Source organism: Dermacentor variabilis, chromosome 5 (assembly GCF_050947875.1).
Source record: "Dermacentor variabilis isolate Ectoservices chromosome 5, ASM5094787v1, whole genome shotgun sequence".
Taxonomy (NCBI): Eukaryota; Metazoa; Arthropoda; class Arachnida; order Ixodida; family Ixodidae; genus Dermacentor; species Dermacentor variabilis.
Window position 1 is genome coordinate 42,501,355 of NC_134572.1, and position 19,026 is coordinate 42,520,380.

General features: G+C 42.4%; 1 protein-coding gene across 10 annotated transcripts in view; it reads left to right on the top strand.

Moving 5' to 3' along the window:
* The window catches only part of LOC142582481 (protein capicua homolog), a 99,824-nt gene that overhangs the window by 5,849 nt on the left and 74,949 nt on the right, over positions 1-19,026 (top strand). For 8 of the 10 annotated variants that reach the window (XR_012828446.1, XM_075692253.1, XM_075692254.1 and 5 more), the window contains exons 3-4: positions 799-882; positions 17,835-17,981. Coding sequence is in view for 9 of the 10 variants with exons in the window: in XM_075692253.1 (XP_075548368.1) it covers positions 799-882; positions 17,835-17,981 (231 nt within the window). In the remaining variant the exon portion in view is untranslated. The remainder of the gene's footprint in view (positions 1-798; positions 883-17,834; positions 17,982-19,026) is intronic. The other 2 variants (XM_075692258.1, XM_075692259.1) reach the window with 1 other exon arrangement.

Below are 19,026 nucleotides of genomic sequence, written 5' to 3' on the forward strand. Positions count from 1 at the left end.
ATGCAATTATTGCTCATTTGAAATAAATGAAAAAATATATATGCCTGTGATCTCAAAAAGACAGAAAAGCAATTTGAGCTTTGCACTACTGGTCCAAGCACTACAGTTGCTGCATATGTGAGTAGTTCTTTACCTGCTTTCCCTGTTCTACCCCCCCCCCCCCCCCCAACCTATCTCTTCCATTGCTGAACTAGGTTCAGGTGTCGGCAGACTATGCTAGACAGTTACTGTGGCCAGTAGCAATTCTTCGTTCCTTCCTTTTTCTTTATCTACTTAATTATTCACATAAACAACCAATTACTGCTACTACTGCACGTGGCCTCAGTGATGAAGTGTAGCATAGATACTGCGGCCGCCACAGGATGCTGCCATGAGGCATCTTGCATTCAACCTTTTGGTGGGGCCAGCAGGGCATTGCTCCCTTGCACCACATTCCCGTCTCACCTGTGTAGTTTCCAGCATGCTAATGGAAACGAAAGGAGGGAGATCAGCCCGAGAACTGCATCTAGCTTCACTTGTGCTTGAAGGATTAGAAAATTTTTCCAGCAGGAGATTCCTTAAGTGACATGATTTAATAGTGATGTAATTCTATGATTAGTGTTTAAGGGCTTCTTTAATGAAAGAGTAGTTGATTGTGACTGGGAATAAACATACAGCAAGCATGAACATTTATTAGCAGACTTAATGTCTGTTCATGGTTAAAAATATTATGTATTTATATGCATCACAAAATGAGGATTGCACTGCTTAGCAAAGGCAGTGTTGACATTAAATGTTTCATTCTCGTTTTGTTTCAAGAATTGCTGAGTACAACGGTCAGACAAGATGTCCTGCACAGGAGAAAGAAAAGATATTGCAATGGCAATTTTTTATCTATGCAAGGTGAACTTTTTCCCCTTTATAACCATCAATTAAGTGCCAACTGTATAAATTTTTTTTATTCAACCCCACCAAAAAATATCTATATGAGAAGCAACCCCTTCTGACGGCGAGAAACATTCGGCTGGATGGCAAGCTTCAAGCGCTCTGTGCTGGGTTTATTACTGTGATTTATAATCTTTTTTGAAGGAATTAGCATTGTGTAACATCCATGTAGATATATAGAAAAAATTGTAGCAGCAAAGATTTGGGTACCCAAGTTCAAAGAGGGACACTAGTCTCTTGCAGTCTTACACTGTTCTGATTTCCCAGATCTGTAACAACAAAAGATACAGTGACTTTTTGACTTGTTTATACAGCCTCAACATTAAAGATAATCATGTGAAACTGATGTCTAGCTGAACATCACATGAATTAGGGAGTGCCATTCCATCATGCACTCTGAAGTTGCATGTGTGGAACATTTCTATAAGACAGGTACTCCTGATTAGGACAGCTCATCAAATGTAACAGTGGGCATGTTTTATTGATATTCCTTTTTCAATTGTGCCCATATTGATGAACTGACTGTCCTTTTCCTGAATGCATTGGTCACTTAAAAGGAGAGATGCAATTTAACCATCAGTTGAATGCACGTTCCAAAAGAAATCTTGTTTAGATAAGTTCAGAAAGCTTGTTCAGAGGAAGAAAAGGTGCATCAAACATCAGGACAGATGTACTAAAGAGTTAAATTCCGTGTCTTGGGCAGATGCATAGTATGTGTGTGCAGGACCCTTGATCCAATAATCACGTCTAAAATTGCATAAAAGGTTATTGCTTATTAAGTTGGTTCAGTTCTACTCAATCTACTGAGAACAGTGCATGTGGCAAACACACTTTAGGTTCTTTTGCTCTGTGGAATTTGTGCACTTTACTGCAGCAGTTAATGTGGAACTTTGGAAGCAATTGCATGAAAATAATTTTCATTGGCGTGGCGGTGCATGGTGAATTGAGGTGCACTTTGCGGCTCACTGGCTCAAGGGTGACTTTAAAGTTCTAACTGCGGGCTTATGCTGCAAAGGAATTTTACTTTTCAGCGCCTTCCTTGTTCCAACATCTTCATTGAGCCTGCTAGCCATGCAGAAATTCAGACAAAATAAAAAAAATAATTTTTGCTGGCTTCAGTTTCAATCCTTGGAGCTCTATTGTATTGCGACAGTGTTACTATTTTGTTGTTACCCTTTTTTCTGTTGTGTACTCCTGATCTTTTCTGTGGCTATGAATCTATTGCATCCTCCATCCATGCATTAATCATGCATGTGCAGACATTGTTTGCGGTCACATTGTGCTTCTGAAAAGCTAGTGCTAATAAGGTACGGTATAGTGTGATCTGTAGTGCTTCAACTTTTTACTGCACTCCAGTGCATCATTTTCGCCACAACGTCTTGTAATTATACAGTTGGTGACTATTTTGGTTTGATATGAATGGTATGTTTTACCAGAAACTAGTTTCTGCTAACTTGTTTGTGCTACATAGTAACAAGCACTGCGACTTTCTGGAGTGTCAAGTTGGCCACAGTAACTGTGGCAGACAATAAATGTCCAGTATTACTTATACAGTTTGGACCATTCGCAGTTATGCAAGAAGGGCTAGTTGTAAAACAGATACATTTTGATAATTCAATTGGCTTTCATGATGCTTACTAGAACCTGTAGATAAATTTTACTAGTAGTAGTATGCATGGATGGGTTCAGTTCCAGGTTCTAAAAAATAATTGATTGGCACTGCGCTTTCCAGCCCTTGCATTCAGCTTCGTCTTAAAAGCTTTGCGTGGCTGTTTTTGTGTGTTTTGTGCTTTGCTTTCAACACTCAACAAAACCACGGAATGTTATGACAACAAATGGAGCATTAGTGTTACAGTCGCAAGTAAAATTTTGTAAACCCTGGCATCAGCAAAAAAAAATAAAATATATTCAAGCACAGCTCCGTGGCCTGGAATTGTAGTTTAGTACATTGTATTTGTCAAACACGCATGCAGACATGTGCTCTTGATTTCAGCCGCAATATCCAGCTGCGAAAAAAAAAAAAAAAATGCGGCACCTCTGGTCCCCAAACTTTTGCTCGTGACTGTATATCTGCCATCTTTGGCATAGTGCATGACGGCATTTCCACTTTTTCTCGAAAGGGCTTATGACATGAAGCAGTTGTATAAACTAGCATGTTGTGTGCCATCCTTCTCTCTCCTTAACCGGAAATGTCGCAAGTTTTCAGCACGCATCTTTGCTGCAAACATGGCAATTGATACACGTGTCAGCATTCTTTGCCTCATCACTTGAATGTATTGCAATCGGCGTTTCCTAGGTTTTTTTCCATTTCATTGTTCATTGCTTCCCTGCCTTTTATAGTACGGAGGTGGGTGCATTTGTGATGAACGTAGCATTTGCCATTTGCCCACACTTACTTGAGCTTGAACGCATGTGTTCCACGCACTGTAATGGCAGATTTTCTTTCCTTGTTTTTTCTTTTTCAAAGCAGAAAATATGAGCTACCTTTGATTTGTCACTGCTGCGTACACTGTTTCTTTCTGCTGTATGCGTAGCTTGAGAAGGCCCTTTTGTCAGAGCTGCCATAGGCACTAGCAGTGACGCATGTTGGGTTCTGCGTGTTATTGCATTAATTTCATTTATTTGTCGAGTCTTTGAAGGTGCGGTGTCGTGGCCATTGCTGTCAAAGGGCAATCCATTTCCCGCAGCACAGACAATGAAAAGTGCTGTATTTGCGTCGTTGCCTCTGAATTAGTTGGTTTTGTATGCACCTATTTTCCCTTGTTTGTAGTGTCTACTGCTTTTCTGCGTATTATCCGATAGCCGTAAACATGCTAACTGCGTGGAGTGCTGTATTTACACTTGCACATCGCATTTGTTTTAATGATTGGCAGTGGCAAACTGTGTAGATTGCATAGCATAATTTTTAATAACATATCTACCAACATTGGTTTTATCAGCATCTTTCATTCTTCTTCTCTAGTTTTCTCCTTTGTTATTTAAGTCGGCTAAAAGTAACATGTGTCACGAAACAGGTGTCAGCCAAATCTTAAAAGAGAGACAGGAAATGGCCTTAATCTATTACTGTTGTTTTCTATGAGTGTTGGGCACATGCAGGGACAGCATGACTGTATTGCAATCAGACAGGGTCTGTTTGCCTTTTCAGACAAGTAACATGCAGCTGTATCATGTTGTAAAGTTTTGTAAGTTGCTAGATATTAGATCACTTTGGTTCAGCTACATCTTATGAACTGGTTCTTGAGGGTGCTGTGCATGGTGCCATGCAAGTTCACATGATGTGAATGCAGTGCAGTGCCTGTGAACTTTGCAGCCCTTGCTAATTTCGGAGAAAAGTGCAGCAATGAACGAGGTGTGTTTCCTACTCTGGGTGGTTAAGCTAAGGCTTTTCGACAGATGCGTCCATTGGAATGGGAAGGGTAGTGTCTTTTCGTTATTACAATAATCTCCAAAATGGTAGTGGTATATGGTGGCAGCAGAATGTTGAGTGCAGTTGCAACTTTTTTTTTGTTGAAAATCGCACCTAGAAGAAAGTAATTCAAATATAAGGACTTTAGCACATTACAAGCTCACACCATGTGCTGACAACCAGACAGTCATCGAACTTGCTTTCTTATGCCAGAGTGACTTGTCGCCAAAGTGGAAGACATTCCATCTGTGTGCAACACTGATTAACTAGCACTGCGCCATGTCTGCTGCCAAAAGCTTGCACAATGGCTGCACTTTCAAAGTATTGAATGCAAGAGAACCATGAAAGCGGGCTGAACTGCCTCCTGCAAGATACCATATTGAGGAGCACAACACTGGCACAACTCCAGAATTATCTCTCATGGTAGTGTTCAGGCACTGGCTTTCTTGAGGCAAGATCAAAGTACTACATGCTTGCTAGTTTGCAATACCGCAAGGTGTATGTCTCTTCCAGTGACTTTTGCTTTTCTTATAGGCTGCATAATCATTCTAGGTGCATGGGAGCGAATGAGCAGTTGAACACCATCTGTTTTCATGTTAAAGAGGTCCTGATCCATTTTTTATGAAAGTGGAGGAAGGCATTTGAAGTGAAAATAGGCTATTTCAGAAATACTTTGCCTCAAAAAGTTCTTCAGTACGTTCAGCAGAAGCAGAGTTATTGGCAATCAAACACGGCCTCCACTGTGCTCTTGTTCCTTCTTCAGTGCCTTGCACTGCAAAGGCTATGTCGGAGTGAGGCGTGCCCACAATGCTCCGCCTTCTAAATCTCACCGGGGCATGCAGTTCAAATTTCATTTTGGATGTTAATGTAGACACCATGACTTCCGATTTTGGTGCCTACAACACGTTAAACATAAGCCAAATGTGGTTGTGCTCAGCAAGCTGCAGTGCGCTTAGCCAGTTGACTCGTGGCGGCACCCCGAGGCGGCCACAGTATCTACGCTACGTAGCAGACTGCAGCTACCAACAGCAGCTGCGTATGGGAATCCGCTTTATTATGAAATAAAGCATCCTGAAGAGAATGAGGACCATGCTTTTGTTGAAAAGAGAGTGTTTGAGAGAAAAGTGACTTCACACTCCACTTACGAGCACCACGCGCCACATATGACAGCAAAACTTGGCTGAGATGTTCACAGCAGCATATGCTACCTGCGGACCATGCTATTTCACCAAGTCTGATGGGTGTTTCGGGCCCTTGAAGAAGCAAAGGGGGTAGGAAGGCTGCCTTATTATATATGCTGGTTATATAACTACATATATTGAACTCATATTTATTGAATAAAAGTGGATGCCATGTGTTTGCTGGTTGGACACAGTGCAAGAACAATCCTTTACTCTGCTTTAGGTGCATGGAAAACGACCTAAGGTGGTCTTAACTACCTGGTACCTTTCGCTACAGCATACTGCATAGCCCACAGTGCAGCTTTGGGATGTTGCACATCAACATTTCAAATGTGAATTTTTTTTAGTTTTTGTTATTCGAGCCATATTCTGTTTAGGAATTTGACATCATTGCCGTGGATAAGATAAGAACTGGAACGAAAGAGACGGAAGTTGTGTGTCTTGGGTTAGTGGCTTCTGGTGACATGTTTCAAAAGGGTTCAACCTCAACCTTCCATGTTGTTCAGGTTGCTTTCACCTAGAAACAATATTAGAGGGCTTCAAATTTGGTCTGTTGCCATATTACAAACAGTTTGTAATGACTACCAAATAAAAAGAAAAAAAGGCCACAGAGCCACTTCATATGTGTTGTTAACCCATCTTTACCAGAACTACTGAGTTGATACTCGGAGGCACTGGTTTGAGAGGTAACATATGGAGAAGCACACTTCCTTTTCCTTTTTTTTCCGCCACAGTATCTTGCAAGTGTTTACCTGATGGACATTTTTTTTGGGGGGGGGGGGGGGGGGGCTTCAGGCTTGTCGCAGCAATTTAATGTAAATAATCTTCATTGAAGGTCCCTATGTTTGCACTGAAGTAGCATGTTCTTTTTTATTTCTCCTTTTAAGGAAATATTCTGTATTCGATTCGACGAGAAAAATTTTTACTAAATATGGTTATGAGCATTTACTGGATGATACAGACCTTGTTATGCTGTTAACGCCAAGCTGCACATTGGGGAGCCTGGCAGGCAGTTCATCAGTGACTACCAAATTGTTGGTTGCTAGTGCATCTATTTGGTCACAGGAGCCTCGTAACAAATATTACTTGGCTCAAGCATCTGGTTAGGATAGTTGAGAGATCCTGAATAATAGAATTTGCTGTGTAAAGGAGCTTCACCTTTAGACAGAAGTATGGTGCTGTTGTTTATTCATGTCTCTGTGTCATGTTGCTTTCCGCAGAGATTTCTATTGCTGAAAATATAAATGTACTGGGTAGGATCACTAAAGGGGCAGGTTATGCACAACCATCTTCCTGCCTTGAGACATTAGTTAATTCTTCTTTAGTGGCAACATTGGACATTAGGATGAAAGGCATAATGTCATGTCATTATATAATAAAATAGTAGTTGAACAGTCTCAAGTGGCTCTTCAGGCACAAGGAAAAGTGACAAATCATGTGTTGCATGTTGTTGCAGCATTGCAAATGGAGGAAATGCAAGGGGCTAACTGTGCTCAGATATGTTGCAGTATCCCCATTTCATGGGCATTAGTGAATCCAAACTGTGCTGCCGAAAAGTACATTGGTGTGCCCTTGATTGCACGAACCATACTTTGCATTATACTAGTGTTTGAAATCGACAAAGTGGGGCTGCCACAAACAGCTGCTATTCCCAGTCACAGCGGAAAATTGCACTAATCTGCAAGTGCTTTGAGCAGAAAAATGATGCCTCTTTATGTGTTACGAAAAATCATAATAAAGTGCTCGAGTAAATGCTGACACAATAAACGAAAAAAAGAAACTGCATATTAGCAGCATTGCAGTTTGTCTCTAGTTTTGCAGGGCTGTGCCTTTAATGACTTGGCCATAATGCTGAACTTGGGGTTTTAAGTATGTGAATCTGTAGTGATAAGGTTGTCGCTGTAGCACTTCATGCAGTCTAGTGAATATTGTATATTGCAGTGACAAGGCCAATGTCACTTTCCGAGTTGATTTCAAAAATGCCATACTTTTCACAACAGTCAAACCTGGTGAGGGTGGGATTGAGGGCTAGCCTTCGCCTATTGTCAATTAGTGCAAATCTACGAAGGTGAACTAAATGGTTGCTGCTCAGATTTCTTGACCTTATCATTTACAAAACACAACGAAGGTTCTATAAAATGCATTGCAGGGATGAAAGTGCTTTGCCAATTGTGTCATCTTGTGCCAACCATCGCGCTGTGCCAACCTGTGCCAAAACACTAATTTCAGATGAAGTTGCCAAATTTAGCTGGACGTGCGTTGATTAGCGCTTAGCACTGCAATCCAAGCCTAAGCAATCCATTTCAGTGTCGGCATCTTTGGAGTGTGGGTTTGTTTGGTGATATAAATATAACCAGAGGCCACAAGAAAATTAAAACCGTTTTGTGCTATGCAATGCATTAAGAACATTTTATAAAAGTGTTACCCGCCGTGTTTGCTCAGTGGCTATGGTGTTAGGCTGCTGAGCACGAGGTCGCGGAATCAAATCTTGGCCACGGCGGCCGCATTTCGATGGGAGCGAAATGCGAAAACACCCGTGTACTTAGATTTAGGTGCACGTTAAAGAACACCAGGTGGTCATAATTTCCGGAGTCCTCCACGACGGCATGCCTCATAATCAGAAAGTGGTTTTGGCATGTAAAACCCCATAATTTAAAAATTTATTTTTTAAAAAAGTGTTACGCATTTATTTATACGCGAACCAACTAAAGGCGATTTGAGCTGGTGCTCATTTCACGGTGCAGTTGGGAAGAAAAGCCGCACTGAATGAATAAAGTCGAACAGCCTGCTCAGCATGTAACTCGTTAGTTTCGTAATACATTTTAGCACATGATTTTGCTCTGTATTTGTACATCTATGTCAATTAATGTGTGAATGCTTGTGCGTGTGACGTTCTAAATCTATTTCGCACGTGCACCAAGTCTGGTTACCAGGATGATAGTGCAGCACACCGACAAACGACCAGCTTGCTATCGTAAAACTTGGTCACAGATTTCGAATGGCAACTGCAGTCGTCACTCAAATTAATTTGCCCTCGGGCTACGCTACTTTCTGCTCGGCCACACCACACAAATTCAGACTCTTGCCGCTGCAGTAGCAAGCCAAGGATGGGAAATTTCGTATTTAGTTAACCTTAGCGGCCAAATTGTGATCGTAATTAAATGTTCAGTGAAACCACAAGCCTTCGAAATTGCATTCATGGCAACAGTGTTCACTGTGCAACCTGTGCAGATAGAGTCCAAAAATTTTCATAAACCACCGTTGAGCACACAAAATATTGGTTACCATTTACATTGCCTCTATGGCACCTGTGACGGAACCGCAAATAAGCCCGAATAATGGAGCTTATGTAATATATTGGTCAATGACTGACGCAGACCGGGAAGCCAGTGAACACATTTATCCCCTTGTTGTTTTCAAAAATATTTTAGAGCTTTTTCTCTGAAAGTGATGTCACTTCACATTTATTCGGCTATCTTAACTGAAGCTCACCAAGAATTAAAAATTACCAGAGGGCACTGTGCGAACGGCGGTCACTGTACTTTAATGGGTGCTGTTCACAGTGGCCAGTGTGAATATTTCTCGTTCATTGTGCACGAATATGTTCAACGTAATAGTTCTATGGAAGCCTACAAGGTGGAGAGAAGTAATTAATAAGCGGAAAATGAGACATCCACCCAAACGTAGCAAATTGCTACAAATTAAACCCCCATACGGGTCCCTCGAAAGAAAAGCCTCGCAGTAGAAGAAAAATTCGTCCTGGTCCCAGACTGGAACCCGGGACCACCGCCTTTCCGGGGCAGCCGCTCTACCATCCGAGCTAACCAGGCGGCTAGCCGATGGCAGGGCAAAGTCGAAATTGTCAACAACTCGAAGCGAAGGCAAGAGTTTGATGTAATAGTTCTGTGGAAGCCCGCCATGTGGAGAGAATTAATGAAGGGGAAAGTGAGACATCCACCTAAACGTAGGAAACTGCTACGAAGGAAACCCAAACGAATTCCTCGAAAGAAAAGCGTCGCAGCTCAAGAAAAATTCATCCTGGTCCGGGACTCGGTTTCCTTTGTAGCAATTTGCTACATTTGGGTGGATGTCTCATTTTCCCTTTATTAACAAATATGTTTAGTTAGCAAAATTTGTAAGTTTACTTAATCGATGAGATGCCAATGAAAAGTTGTGGATGATGTTGACAAATTACCAATGACAGCATTTTAAACAACCTAGGATTCGTGAATACTTGTCTTTCACAAGAAAGCCCGACAAATAAATTAACATAAACGCACTGTGACAGTGGCGCTTCTGCGCACTAAAGGTTGCATCAATATTTACACAAACCTCGTTAGATAGGAGCACGGGGAACGAGCTGTGTGCTGTTTTCTCACTGTGTCAGCAGTTTTTGTCACGCATCTTCGGTCCCAATTGAACACGAAGTAGCACAATCTTGTAACAGTCCACCTTCCGAACCCTTACTAGACTTTGGCCCAGGTTTACATGTTCTTAATATACACAATGCACTAAATGACAACGTTTACGTCTGAGACCAACCACTATATTACTGGTGTGGGGACGTGTTGTCACGAGGACTAAAATAATATTCTCACGCGTTTTCTTGTCCTTCTATTTTTTTTATTTTTTGTTGAAAAAAAAACCATGCAGGACTTAGGTCACTATATACCCTGTTGGTCATATCTCGACATGTTCCACAGCTTTTGAATTCGCATGTTATTGAATAAGTAAAGCAATAACTGTTAGTGCATTAAAATTAAGCACTAGTTGCTTGCTCATAATGAAAAAAAAAAAATAACGACTAGCATTGACAAAAGCCTATCAACATAGAACGGGCGCTGTTCTCGAAAAGCCTTCGATCATTTTTTTTGTCCATATTTGGTTGGCACATACAATATGTAACTTAATGGTGGCTTCTGAGAAGCCTGTATGGGTTTTTTTCGCAGCTTTATGCCACATTGAGGTGGATGGCAGTTTTTCCCAGTCATGAATTTGCTTGCCTTGTGCACTTCTGCAGAACTGATCTGCAGTAACGTAATAGTGTTCTGCGAAGTCAAATAAGGAACACCTTTTCTTCATATGCCTGTATTTCACTCACATTGACATTTACCAAGCTGCTCCAAAACACACATTTATTACTCCAAAAACAGACAATTCATGTTCCAAACCTGCTCCAAAGTGCCAAATTTGCTGCTCCCAGAGCTGCTCCAAAACTACCTTGGCCGCTTCCGTCCCTGCATTGCCAACTAGGTAGTATGTATAACCAGAAGTTTGAAATATATATCTTGTTTTCAACAAACGTCTCCATGCTTTTGCATTCAAATTTAGATTGAGTGTTGTAAATTATGTTGAAATATGGAGAACCATTGATTACAACTTTCTAAGGCTTATCAGAAACCATGTAGTTTGTGGGACATCAACATGCAATCATGGTTTTCAATATGAGCTTAGTGGTGCAAGGCATTGTCATCATTATTTTGTGTGTTTGTTGAAGAGTCATTGGAACTGATCAGTAGAGCTTGCTACTTAATCGAACATTGTTTCCAAATACGTAAGCAGCTTGTTGACTGCAGACAAGGCACGAGCAGGTAAATATTTCTACCGTCACAAGCTGCATGTGTACTTAACTTAAAACTTGAAACTCTCTGCAAGTAGGAGTGGGTTGGACCTTGAGCAAAGAAAACTTGATGATTTCATTATGCTCAGAGCCCAGCCCTCAAAGCTGTGTGAGTTCTTGAAGAGTCTTCAGACTACTCATTGTAATTGAGATGACGTTGTAAGGGCCATTTTAATGAATGTAGTTTGGCTGCTAAGTGATTGAAATCTTGGGAGCATAGCATTACGTGTGAATTATTGGTACAGCAAAGGAAATAATCTGTCTTTATTGTTGTTGTCATTCCCAAACTTGCAACTAGAACATATTTACTTGATTAGGACAGTAATTAAGTAAACAAACTTGTAGTGTCCAGTGCCCGGTGCTTGCAGACGGCTTCGGGGTGAGTCGACTCTCTATCGCCTGATGAACTTGGTACATCGATAGCACACACAGAGTCTGTAGCAGCTGCCAGAGGAGGTGAAACCAGCGCGTCTCCTAGTACCCTCAGCCTTCGCGATGTCCCGTCTCCTTTCTCCTCTCCCTACTTCCCCGCATGCCCCTGCATACCTCCCCCTGCGTGCGCTCCTCTTCTCCACCTCCAGGTGCCCACCTCCTCCAGCGCTTGCTTCCCTCTCCCAGCTCAGCAACCTCCAACTTAATCTTGCTGATTTCACAGGTGGGCATGTACGCTTGCACATAAAAGGAGTGCATACTACAGCCAACATTGAGAACATGTTCTCAATGCTATTTTTATTTACAGCTGAAAAAACAATTGCATATTAAAGGAGGAATAAAAACATTAAGTTCTTACAAATGTATGAGCTCTATGAATCATTGTGATCAACATAAATTCCATGATATATTTGCCACTTGGAATGTGTTCAGATTATGATGGGTGAAAATAAATGGAATTGTTTGCCAAAACAGTTGCCCTAGTATTCTGGATGTCGTAACCAAAGACTGTTTCTGAGGGATTGGTGCATTCTGACGTGGCATCAAGGACAGTCATGCGATTGTACATCATCCTTTTGAAGCTGTAAAAAGCATCATGTGCTGATTGGGGCTCCATGAAACAAGCAGGTTGTCATCAGCACACTGATAGAATGTAATGCTTCCAAGCTTATTAACATACAGGCTGAACAAATGAGGCAGTGAGCTAGAATATTGAAGAACACTACAGTTCAATTGCACATTGCCACTTCACTTTTATTCGCATTTGTTGTCTTTTTCTTTATTGCAGAAATTGCAATATTACTTTATTTTTTCCTCGTGGTGCATTAGGAAGGTGTACAAATTAAATGTGAGCATCAGATTTTGAGAGAAAAGAACATATTATGTTTATGTACTATGTTTTGCATTAGGATGAACAAGTTCACTTCAAATACCTCATATTCAGGAAGTTTTGAAATGCAAGGGACCATATAAGTGATCCTGTAGTTTGAAAGTTTTTTTTTTAATTGTACTGGAGAAAAATGAGCGGTATGCACTGCTTCAAGAAAAACGACGACGACGAATTTGGTTGAAGCCTTGTGCCTTTGTTGCCTGAGCTGTGTGACCTCTTGCTGTGGTGCTCTACTTGCTGAGGGCTTCATTAGTTGCACTAGAACACCTCTCGACAATTTGGTGGAGGTGCTTGGCCTTTTACCGACCTGGAACTCCACAGCCAGATGCTCCCACCCGTTTCTGCCATGCCTGAGGACGTGGCGCAGCCTGATCCTCGCCTGGCATCGCCTAGCATCTGCTCCAGTGCTCTACGTCAGTGAGATCCTCCTGTCTTCAGCGGCACCGTTGATCATGACGTGGAGGATTGGCTCTCGTCCACGCTACCGTGCAAGTGCTCATAACAAATGGGATGACACAGTTAAACTGACTAACGTCATCTTCTATCTTTCTGGGGTTGTTATCTCTGGTTCCAAAATGATGAACCTTCCCTTTCCACCTGGACGGTGTTTACATATTGTTTCAAAGAAGTCTTCGATCACCCTGCTGTGTGCAAGCTTCGTGCGGAACAACGCTTGCTTGGTCAAGCTCAGCAGTAGGGTGAAAACATTAACAGCTATATTGAAGATGTAGTTGACCTTTGCTGGTGCATTACTCCTGCTATGCCCGAACCTGAAAAAACAAAGAATGTCATGAAAGGCATAGAGGATAACGCCTTCCAAATGGTCTTAGTGAAAACTCCTCAAACGATTGACGACATCATTACGCTGTGCCAGAGCTACGACCTGCTCTGCAAACAACACTTTACTGTGTTCCAAGCTGTCACATCGGACGACACGATTGTGGCCCTAACTGACATTTCCAGTGCTGCTCCCACCTACCCCTCGTTCCTCGACCAAATCAAACAATTTGTTTGACAGGAAGTTGTGCGCCTACTGTCACTTCTGCCTGCTATGCAGTCGTCGGAGTCCTCTTTGTCTTCGACGGGTCATACACGAATAAGTCAGTGGTGCACTACCCCTTGCTAATCAGCCACTTCCAGCACCGGCTCCACTCACGTACACTGCCGTCATCGCCACTTCAACAGCTCCATCTGCAGTTGCGCAATACAGGCCCATAAATGGCTTCTCCGCGTCGCCTTCTGCAGCTGTACACTACACATCCTGAAGCAGCTTCGGCAAGTCTCTGCAGCCCCTATGCCCTGCTCACCTTTGTGCACCCCAACCTGAGTGCCCTGTTCACAGTCAGCGGCGTGTCCAAGAGAACCTGCCCTTCTGCTTTGCAAGGGGCTTTGCTGGTCGCGTGGCACGGTTTTGCCGCCAGTGGAATTGGTACCCTTCCAATACTGCGAGACCACAAGGTAATGCTCCCGACTCCCAGTCCCGCTATGCTCCACCAGTTCTCCACTTTGCTTCCTCTTCTTCTTGTCCCCGAATTTTCAACACTTGTTAGTCTCCATCTCCCTGTCGACATTCACTGTGCCTCATTATCTGCCACCCTCCAGCTGTGGAGGAAAACTAACAGGGGCAGTTCTGGAGGCAAGAACTGTGATCTCATCGAACTGCTCAAGTCCTCATTCAAACCCTGCGAATATTATTGAAGTTTATGCCTAAGGTATCACCATTCATGTGCTTGTTGAAATGGGTGCCGCAGTGTCAGTGATTGCCGACCAGCATCTCTGTACACTCCAAAAAGTCGCAATGCCTTTTCGCTACGTACAAGTGGTGAGCCAATTGAGCCTTTAGGAGCATGCACCGTCCGTGCCGCCATACAAGACAGTTTATACCACATTAAGTTCATTGTTTTTTCCCGCTGCTCTCAAGCCATCATTCTAGGATCGGGCATCCTCATCTCATCATGCAGTTATTGATGGTGCCCGTGCAGAACTTGCAATGACTCCATTTTGCGGCAGTCTTTCTGACGATTTGCCTCTATCTCCTGTTCAACTGTTCGAGTGCTAGAGCTTTATGCACCTGAGTTGCTTGAAAGAATGGGGAGTGCTGTACTCTGCAAGTGTCTGCCTAGTGCACTTGTCCACATTGTTTACTGCTGAAGTTCTGATTCGCTGGGCTCAGGTACGCATCAGAATGAGACAGATGCCCCCAGCCAATCAGCACATCAGCAGCCGACAAAATGGACATGTCCTCTAGGTGGACACTTAGTATACTCCCCTTGTTTAGCACTTTACTGTCGCTAACACTGTTCAATATATATGAAATGTTTTAAGACCATGAAGTTGTTAGAGGTATCATGGTTATCTGGCACACCAGTTTTTGCTCAAATTGAAAGACATGGTAACTATAGATCATGTTTCATTACACTCGGAAGAAGCTACTTGCCAGGCCAGTTTGAAAATGAACTTATTTAAGCTCGTGTGGACTGATTCAGCGAGAAAGATTAAAAAAAATAAACAAACAAATAAAATGAAACTGCCAGCAAAGCTTGGTCAGTTGGTTCCAAAGTTCTGTCACCTAGATTTATCATGGAGAGACACTCCTGTTGGTATGTCTGATTGAAAATGCTTCAAATTTTTGTTTGGTTGTGAGGTGCATATTAATTTTGATTTATTTTGTTGCATGATATTTCGGCATTTTTCCTCCTAGCATAGAACTGTCGCTTGTGGCACCAAAAAGATTATTTGTGAAAGCATGGTAGTACCAAGTTCAACTCTTTGATATCTGCCAGAACATCAGCTTTCTGCTACTGACTGACCACGATTATTTCGTTTGTGCACATTTTTCATATATTTCAAGACGGGAAGATAATGCTCATTTTTTGGCATTCTGTGCCAGTCAACTTTACTGTGCTGCCATGCTCCACAGTGCGGATACATGCCTCGGAGAGTAATGTTGAATGTGATATTCAGCTCAGAGCATAATTAAAGTGACAGCAAAATGATTGTTCTTTAGATATATCTGTGTATAATACCGGTGTCACAAGGCCACTTTCAATCTCAATTGAGCCCAATCTAGATCGAAATTCTTGAGTGATTGGCTCCCTCCCACAGCATGCACAAAAGGAGTCAATCACAACCCAAAATTTCAATCCCAATCATGCATGATCGCACTCAAAAGTGTGCTGTTTGACAGCCACATCACCTATGTAGCATCTATTAGAACCCCTGTTCACTTCAGATACCTTTTCCTGGGTTGCGAGGTGTCGTGTCCTTGACTCACTGATGTGAGTGACAAAACAGACTGTTCCTTTGTTGTAACTGACATTTGTGCGATGCACCATGTAAAAACAGCACAACTTTGTCTATTCTTTCTTCATCCATATAAAGTTGCACTGTTTCTTTCATGATGAGACTACACCTTTAGCGAAGGTGCAAGTTCACTGTGGAGCATCCGAGTGCTGTTTCAGCGCATTCTCGGCAATTAGTATTGTGATGGCAGTACTGATACGCCACCGCAAGGAGAGAAACTGAACTTTATTGATGGTGCACTCTGTCATGATCACGCAAACTGTTTTTCCTTGTTTGTTGGGAACCGCGATGTGCACGCAACACAAGTGCAATGTGTATCGCTGAAGGGCAGCCAAAGTGTGCTGCGTGTGGCTGCAGTGACTGATAGGGCATCTGTAGACGCAAACAAATCGCCCTGTGGTGCTGTGGTCATGAAACTAGGCTATTTTACGAGTAATGATGTAGCAATCCTGGGTTCTCTTTCCCTTGCAATACTTGGATGACACAGGTGAGGTGTTTCCTTTGTTGTTGCTATCGTTTTTTTTTTCCTTTTTTTGTTTTTTAGCTCCTGGTCCTGCGCATACGTGCCACATCTGAGAGCAGTTTTAGGTAATAGGTCGCATTGCTAGGATTTGCTACAGCCAAAGCAGGCCCTCTGGTAGGCTATGTGCGCGCATCTCAATGTGAACATGGCATTGGAGACCTTGTACTATGGCTGCCACATCACTGTGCACCTGCTCTATGCAGCTTATTTCAGTGCAACCATCAGGTGCCTGTTATGGGTTAATGAGTGTAGTTATTGTACAGTGGCTCCCAAAGATGTGGGGGATAGATTTGCATGATTGTTTTCAATGCCCTGCTCGCGCTTCCATTCGCCAAGCACGTAACATGGCTGGTAACACCCCCTCATGGTCACATTATCAAGCTCTTGTTTGGGGACTAACATCCAGACAGCTGTTTCCTATATTGGTCTTGTCTTTATTTATTTATTTGCTTTCAATTATTCAGTATAAATTTCTGATAAGTTATCTTTGTGGTTTGATAAATCATAATGCTGCAGTTGTGCAGTTGAAGATCCTGCACTAGGCTACACATCAGTGCATGCAATAGCATATCTATATTTGCTGCAATAAGAAGTTGTGGAGTTGCCCTCCCTCAAATGTATATTTAATTTGAAGTCAAGCATGCTTGAACATCTGTAAAACGGGCTGAAAAAACTTTCATTGGTGTTGTCTAGCCTGGCTCCTGCAAACACTAAGGGTGGCTTCACAGCAGTGGTTCCTGTGGCATGCAAGATGGTAGACCTCCACGTAGCCCTGACCCTTTTGGAAGCGTATATAGAAGCTCTGATGGAATACGGCTGAAGTGGCTCCAGCCACTAAGAATGATCAATGAAAGTGGCGTGGACAGCATGTCTTACAAGGTAACAATAAAATTCAAACAGCGCTAAACGAACGGGACCAGAATGAGGAGGAGACAAACACGGTGCTGGTAAACCATTCCAACAACTCGCCCAATCCGCTGCCCTTCTGCTGTCTTACAAGGGCTCAGCATTTCATTCTGTATATCAGATTTGGCCGTGGGCCGAACTTTTAATGTAGGTGATCTCGTTGTGCATTGGTTTTCAACAAATAATTATTTCCGCTTTCCGATGTAGGTAGTAATTAGAAATGCCTGGATTCTATATGGGCTAGTTTAAATGTGCATTATTAGCAAGTTTTGAAGCATATGCTTAGGAGGCAATATTGCATACTTTGGCAGGATGCATGTTTCCTCTGGCTATTGCAAGTTCAGCTCTGTTAACCCAAAAGCATGTAGATGAATTTTTAATTTATTAAACGTTTATGAGCAGTACTCATTGTGAATGAGGTGTAAGAATGGTTTACCACTAGTAACAACTGTTGCAATTACCAAGTGCATGTCGTTATCACACTTGAAGTCTTGTAGGCTAAGCGGAAAATTGTAATTATACAGTAGTAGCTAGTAATTGTTGTGCGAGCTAGTTGTCACTTTTCTTGGGCTGTCCTCCCTGAATGTCAAATATTGCAGTTGTCTCAGCATATTTTTGTTCCATAGGTGCATGTGTCATTGTGTCTGCAGGCTGGAACGATGGCAAGCCCATTCCTGTCTTTCCTTGGCACTCGCTGGTCCCCTTTCTGGGCACCCACCCTTCGCCACCCAGCAGTGCACCGCCCACTGTGACTACTGCCCCTGTGCCACCCGATGGTACTCAACAATCCAGCAATGGTAAGGGGCGCCTTCTATTCTGATCTGGTGGCTCTGAAATTGAGCTTGCAGGCAATTATGATGATTAAAAGACAAACTGTAGCTGATTATGAATGCATTTTAGACATAATTTCTCAGTTCATTCATTCACAATAGTCATTTTATTCTATCTACATTAGACGGACTTGGACCTTGCTTCATTTTCCTCATTCATTAAAGCATACTGCTTTGCCACACAGCGGTACTGAGTTTTCTAAAGGGCACTAAATCAATCCTAACTTTAAATATATACCATAGACCTCGTGATTAGGTAACTGAGGCACATTTCTGCTGGAGCCATGGCTTTATTTATTAGAATGCTTAAAGGGAGGCATTTCCTGGTGTGAACTGCTTCAATTTAGGAGTCCATAAGAAGCATGTGGCTGGTGGCTGCCAAATTAAATGCAGTCATGTTTCTTGCATTTTTGTTAAGTAGTTACACTATATTTGTGTCTGTAAGGATTCATGAAAACAGCGAAAATAAGTAAGTCATGGCACCAGTGCTTTCAAATTGCATACTGATTCATGCGAAGCCTGCCCTGGGTCTGTATTCTGTAACGGTTTGCATTGGAGCCGGTTTGCTCTGGCTGTTACGTCACTCAGAGAAAAAGTAGAACGCCGCTGCAGGAGGGAGACCAATCAACGAGTGGCGATCTTGCGAGTGGTAACGTCATCGTTTTTGTTTGTACTTTGGGGATGATATAGTAATTGAAGGATGGTACTATTTCAATAAAATATATTCGTTTGTGTAAAATACCTGTATGTTTAATTTCCAGTATTAGCTGTAAGCTTCCGATGCAGACAGCTGCTGGTGGTTTAATTTTAGACTGCAGTGTTTTATTTCTTTGTTGCCAGGTGGTGTGCCATACAATAAGCAATCAAGGAGTTTCTCTCGGCATAGACTGCAGCTCTAAATGATTTTGTTTTGTCGGCGCTGAGCTCCTTAGGGCAGACGATTGCGATGAGAGTTCCATCCAAACATCTGACAACTCCAGGAATCTTGCTGTGGTCAAGGAAGCGTTCTTTG